Source organism: Nematolebias whitei, unplaced genomic scaffold, assembly GCF_014905685.2.
Source record: "Nematolebias whitei isolate Nwh7 unplaced genomic scaffold, NemWhi1 Nwh_scaf_656, whole genome shotgun sequence".
NCBI classification, from domain to species: domain Eukaryota; kingdom Metazoa; phylum Chordata; class Actinopteri; order Cyprinodontiformes; family Rivulidae; genus Nematolebias; species Nematolebias whitei.
This window is the reverse complement of record NW_023619201.1, coordinates 1-6,819: the sequence shown is the minus strand read 5'-3', so window position 1 is coordinate 6,819 and position 6,819 is coordinate 1. Positions and strand designations below refer to the sequence as shown.

The following is a 6,819-nucleotide window of genomic DNA, read 5'->3' as shown; positions in this document are numbered from 1 at the left end:
TCGGGGGACTGGATCTTTGGGATGAACCAGTCTTTGCCGTAATGTATTTTGGGGTTTAAAAGCCACTGGGACGTTATGTTTAGAAAATAAATGTCTCAGTTTCTCTGATACTCCCTCAACATATGGAATGACCACTGGTCTGGGTCTGGGTTCCTCCTTTTTACGTGTTGGCTGACTGGAGTCCTGTTTGGGTTTCTTCTCTGCTTTCAGGAAGGCCCAGTTAGGATATCCACATTGCTCTAGAGCCTGTCTTGTGTGGGATTTCTCCTTCTGCCTGGCTCCTGAGCTAGTGGGGACGCTGTCTGCTCTGTGATACAGAGTCCTGATAACTCCTAACTTGTGCTCCAAAGGGTGATGGGAGTCAAACTGCAAATACTGGTCTGTGTGGGTGGGTTTGCAGTACACCTCAGTTTGCAAATGTCCTCTATCAGAGACTGAGACCTCACAGTCCAAGAAAGCCAACCTGCCATTTTTTACATCTTCTCGTGTGAACTTGATGTATTTATCCACAGAGTTGATGTGGTCAGTAAAATGTTGGACTTCCTAATGATCCATTGTTAGGCTGATGGTCCTTCTTGAGCCTGTGATCAGCCGGTTTTGGTTGTCAGCAGCAAAACTGGTTGATCCACTCTGAGACGGTGCTATTTAAGAGACTGAGCTGAATACAGCTCCTCAGACTGAGGAAGTCTCTCGGATGAGAGACGAAACGTTTCTACATTTTTTTGTTGATTTGCCTTGTTTTTTTTTTTTTTTGAATGTCCAGAGGACCAGAATGAACTTTTTTGGAAATTGTAGAAACGTTTCGTCTTTCATCTGAAAGACTTCTTCATTCTGAGGAGCTGCATTCAGCTCAGCCTTATAAATATCACCTTCTCATAGTGGATCAACTGGTTTCTCTGCTGGATCAATGACCACCGAGGTCATGAATAAAAGTTAACGAGAGGTGATTTTGTCATTTACATACCCATTCATATATTTGGCCTGTGTATAAATAAAGGTATTTTTGCTCATTTCTGGTTCGCTTGTTCATGTGATATGTGATTGAAAATTGTATTGAGCAGATTCTAGATTAGTTTAAATAAAGATGGTTTCTTATATGTATACAGTGTTATGGTCCCGACAAGTCTAGGAGAGGGCAGGACCCACAACATATGAAGCTCCGATGATTTTCCAGTTTAGACAAAGCTTTAATTGTCAATAAATCTTCTGAACTAAAATGCAGACTGGGAGGCCTGGTTAAAACAAACAAAAAGAGGGAGAAGCCCTGAACCAACCAGCAGCTGGTCGTCAGATTCTGGCTGCTCCCCTCGCCCTGTAACCCGGGGACTAACCCTACAACCAAAAACTGGTAAAAACCTAGACTACACAGGTGACCCCCAGTCCCCAAAACAACCAGCTCAACAACAACAACAACAAACAACAACAACTGTGACAAGGTGCAACAATCAGTGGCCGGAGCTGGAGTGAGGCTGGAGAACAAGAACCATGAACCATCAGACCAACATCTCATCTGGCCTCCCTCGCTCGTCCAGCAGGCGGAGCTTGGTCTTTTGAAGCCCCCTCAGCCAATCAGCTGCGCAGAGAAAAGGAGCATTAATTACAAACACACACACGGACATAATTGACGCAGGGGCACGTCACATACAGTAAATGATTTAGTAACATTTCACCCAGCTGCTGCTTGTTGTCTCATTGAGAGAGTTTGTGAGCATGTTCTGTGTTGTTGAAACTGTTTTATGTGAAGAAGATTTACTTTGGCTCAGAACATCAAATAAACCAGTCCTGCTCTGAGGAAATGTCCACTGAAGAACCATCGTTTAAATCTCTCCACAGCTTTTTCACCACTCTTGAACTACAAGATCTGGTCAACGAGGTTCCTTTGGGAGCTGCTGCATCTAAATACAACTGCAGCCGTGGGCAGCTACAGTCTCTCCAGCAGTCTGCTTCCACATATGCAGCTACTTACTTCTGAGTGTTGTCTTGTGTGTTGCACAAAGCACATGTTTCAGAAATCAGCAGCATTACACTGTTTAATATTCTGGGTTTAAACTCTGAACATGAATACAGTAAATGAGGAGAACAGTAACTCCAGAATTAGGAATGATTTTGTCATGTATTCTAGATGTCAAGTTGCTGTAACATGGTTCATTATGTCTTAGTGTCAGAAGCAGCTTGGATATCAACCTGTGGCTCACATGCAGTTTCTCTGGATCAACATCTTATCAACACAGTCTTATTTGTCTCAGTACCAGACCAGGCTGAGCTTTGGAGTCCAGAGGGAACTCGTCGATCTTGTCGGGGTTTCTCTTCTGAACTCGACTCGAGCCAGAGCGCTCTACGCCCAAGGCCTCTGCACTGTGGCTGAACTAGCCCGGGCCTCTGTAGCTGATGTGGAGAAAGCTTTGCTGAATGCGGTCCCATTCAAGAGGTCGGTGTGCACACATTTGTGTTTATTCCAGTAAAATTTACTGTCATGATAAAGAGAACCAGAATGTCAGTCCATAAAAGAACTGTCAGTACAAACACACCTTAGCAAACAGAAAAGTAGAGATTTGACTGTCAAACCCAAACTGATTTATCTCCTGGAGCTTAGTACTATTATTATAAATAATCATGTGTCACCCTCTGAAAGTGCCTCTTGTCCAATAACAAGATAAAAAGAATAAACTGTGATTTAGTGTTTATATACTACTGGGAAATATGGTGCATAATGGATGAGAGTGAGCACAGTTCAGTTTGATTGGATACAGTTTAAAACTTCAACAATTACAGCTGTTTACAGCCTCATTCTATTTCTATGTTTTTAAACTGTGCAAAGAGGAGATATTTAACTTTCAACACTCCCAAAGTCAGTCGCATCAATTTCCAAGCATGTATTGACTTCTGCTGTCAACAGAAGACCATGAGGTTTTTATTGACGCGTTGCCATTATTGAAATATTACGGTATATAGAAAGAACATTATTCTTAGTTTGAAGATTGTGTATTGAACCGTTTCCGTACGGCACGTTCGGTTCGGTCCACGTGCGTACCGTTTCGGTTATTTATTCATGAATTGAATTTTATTAACGAGAGAATACGCGCAGCAGAACTAAAGTTCCTAAGCGTGTTTCAGCACGGCGCTATAATCTTGCAGCACGTGCAGTGTTAGATATTTCTCCCGTACCTATAAAAATAAAGAACCACACAGGAAAAACAGAGTTAAGATTTTCAGCGAAACTTTTTGCAAAAAGGTAAAATTCACAGTTCCAACACTAGGGCTGGTTTCTGTGACCTCCGAAGGTTTTCCACATCTGTTCTCCTTTTTATTGTTCACACAGGAAGGAGGAAAAGACTGGACGTCTTGATTAGGCAGATTACGAGGGCAAAGTGATCTTAGAACATTTTGATTAAATGCTTAAAAGAAACAATGACAGTGTAAGATTGATGGGATATGAGTTGATATGTAAAACCTTGACATTTCTGGTTTTACAAAAGAACAAACACTTCAAAGAAAAAACAGCTTGTGTAAGGACAAAGACTTCCTATCAGCTCGGACGTGGACTGATGGTTCTTTATTCTCCAGAGACTTCTTTGCTTCGTATGCACAAAGTGCAGAAATCATGAAACAGTTTCAAATGATAACATATTAAAAACTCTTACATGCAGCATTAGCATTCTAGCATGTCGTTGCGGTCTCCTGTTGAGGAACATTATGTCTTTCTTGTTAAAAGACAAGTGAACAAATCCAAAGCTGTGTGTCGACGTTGTTTCACGGAGAGTGGATCTGCAGCAGCAACACGTCGAACTTGTTGAGGTGCTTGAAACAACATCGTCCGAATGTCATGTCACTGAATGTGGGTCATCCTCTCCTTAATACAGTGCAGTCGTCCTGTCCCATGAGCAGAAAAACACCCCAAAGCATGATGCTTCCACCCCCATGCTTCACAGTAGGGATGGTGTTTTGGGATGGTACTCATCATTCTTCGTCCTCCAAACACGTCGAGTGGAATTAAGACCAAAAAGTTCTATTTTGGTCTCATCTGACCACATAACTTTCTCCCATGACTCCTCTGGATCATCCAAAAGGTCATGGTCAAACTAAAGACGGGCCTGGACATGTGCTGATTTAAGCAGGGGAACCTTCCGTGCCATGCATGATTTTAAACTATGACGTCTTAGGGTATTACCCACAGTAACCTTGGAGCCAGTGGTGCCAGCTCTCTTCAGGTCATTGACCAGCTCCTCCCATGTAGTTCTGGCCTGATTCCTCACTTTTCTTAGGATCATTGATACGCAACGAGGTGAGATCTTGCATGGAGCCCCAGTCCAATGGAGATTGACAGTCATGTTTAGCTTCTTCCATTTTCTAATAATTGCTTCAACAGTTGATCTTTTTTCACCAAGCTGCTTGGCAATTGCCCCGTAGCCCTTTCCAGCCTAGTGGAGGTCTACAATTTTGTCTCTGGTGTCTTTGGACAGCTCTTTGGTCTTAGCCATGTTAGTAGTTGGAGTCTTACTGATTGTGTGACCGGTGTCTTTATGCAGCTACCGACCTCAAACAGGTGCTTCTAATTTAGAATAATCAGTGGAGTGGAGGTGGACTTTTTAGAGGCGGACTAAGGGTGCATTCACACCAGCCCTGTTTAGTCCGCTTTAATCAAACTCTAGCTCGTTTTCCTAGAAAGTCCAGTTCGTTTAGGGAGGTGTGAACGCGCCATCGAACTCTGTCACGGAACAAAAAGGCGAACTCTGGCCTGGGCTAAAACCTAGGTCTCGGTCCGGTAGAAGAGAACTCCAGCGCTGTTCGAGTACAGTGTGAATGTAAACAGACCGGGCCCCGCTCCACAGGACAAACAAACACGCATTTCTCTGACCTTATATGGAGCCGTCAGCTGCCTAGTGTGGAAAAACAATATTCTCCATGGTCTTCTGTCTCATCTTCTGCTCATGCTAAGTCCATTTTTGAAAAATGACAAAATATAACTCCTAAAACTGCTAAAACTTGATGCCACTTCGTTTTTGTTTTTATTTACAGAAGAAGAAGAAGACGTGTCTTCAGAGGTTTTTGTGTCGTTTCTTTCAGTAGTTCTTGGTGCAGCGCCCCCACAGGCGAGCGGGGGAACAGGTTGGTTCAACAGGTTGACTCGACTGCACAGTGCAGTGTGAATGCAAACGCACCAGCTCAAATGTAAACAAAAGGTCATGAATATTGGTCCCGAACCGAGTCTAGCGGACTATCAGGTGTGAAAACGACCTAACAGGTCTTTGAGGGCCAGAACTGATGGCAGGTGTTCAAATACTTATTTGCAGCAGTAACACACAAATAAATTATTTTAAAAATCTTACATTATCATTTCCGGATATTTTTTTAGATTATGTCTCTCACAGTGGACATGCACCTAACATGAAAATTCCAGACCCCTCCATGATTTCTAAGTGGGAGAACTTGCGAAGTTGCAGCGTGTTCACTTATTTTCTTCAGTGTGTGTGTGTGCGTGTGTGTCTACGTGCGTGCGTGCGTATGTATACACACACACAGGAGGGCACTTCTTAATTGTCTGGATTTCCATTTCTAGAGACAAAACTTGTCTCTGCAACTCTTGAATTCTCCGTGCAGCATCATCCAGTTGACGTAAGAGAAAAAGCAAAAACCTTAATAGACATCACTTATCCACCCATCAATTTCCTGTTCAGTTATGAATTATCTTTTGTATTACAGCATTTCTTCTATTACTTACTCATTACTGCCTTGACAGCTCTGTGGTGAAGATATATATATGTTTTTTCAAAGGGGAAAACACAAAATATGCAATATTTTCCATAAAGTATAAAGCTGCTTCTCCTCACTCAAATCATTTCATGTATTTACTGACTATCTCCCCACCATTAGCAAGTCCAAAATGTTCTGAATACAACCTCGAGATGGTTACACTGTTATTCACTGCCATATATTTTTTTCTACAAATTTTCTGCAATACTAACCCGGAGAAGGACGGCAGGCAGTGTCGTGATCTTTTGCCACTGCACCTGCAGGCAATGACTCCTCTGTGCAGTTCCCAGGGTCAGACACCTCCTGGGAGTCATCCTGGAAACTCAAATACTGTGGGTTTTTTGTTTATTATCAGAACAACGTGGCACTTTATTTGTTTTTACGTAGTTTTAGCTTCCAGCTCATGAAACCCACGAAAACAAGAATTCAAAAAATTTGAATACTGTGAAGAAATCAGCCCGCACTACTTCTCAGTTTTTGCAGGAAAAAAGAAAGAAATTAGGATCACAACAAATGAATCAAAATGTGGTACTTTCAAAACGATATGTCAGTCTTCAATACTTGGTTGTGAATCCCTTTGCCTTAATCACTGCCTCGATGCGACGTGGCATTGAGGCTGTATTGAGTACTGTATGTGCAGATGTCTGTTTTGTGCAACACAGATTATAAAATGTTGAATGTTGTCTCTTTTTCTGTTTGCTTGCACAGCATCAGCATCTCATCCGAAGCCTAACCTGACTGATGGGTTTCCAATAAGAGACGATGAAGATCTCGTTTTGATCGGGCTGTCTGTCTGCTGGGGATCAAGAGGTGCATGCTACATCTGTCTGCAGCAGGAGCAGAGCAAAGGTCCTGACAAGCAACGGATACTAATACATGTAGGGTCACACTTTTCAAAGGGTTTCTGTTGTTAAATTTGTCTGGTACCCATCAGGTCTGAGCTCCAGCCTGGCTCCTCCTCCACTGGATGATGAGCTGCCAGTAAGTCAAAGGCTGGAGCAGGTGAAGGTCTGTCTCAGCCACCAATCAGCTGGTGACAAAGGAAGAGTGGTTGTCACATATGACATC

General features: G+C 42.7%; 1 protein-coding gene across 1 annotated transcript; it reads left to right on the top strand.

Annotated features, from left to right (window-relative positions):
• Positions 1 to 2,303: 2,303 nt before the first annotated feature.
• LOC119429360 (DNA polymerase theta) lies at positions 2,304 to 6,801 on the top strand (the record flags this gene model as incomplete). Its single annotated transcript, XM_037697003.1, has 3 exons — positions 2,304 to 2,428; positions 6,460 to 6,600; positions 6,686 to 6,801. Coding segments are annotated over exons 1-3 (276 nt in total), but the record flags the coding sequence as incomplete, so codon positions are not given.
• Between the last annotated feature and the right edge of the window lie 18 nt (positions 6,802 to 6,819).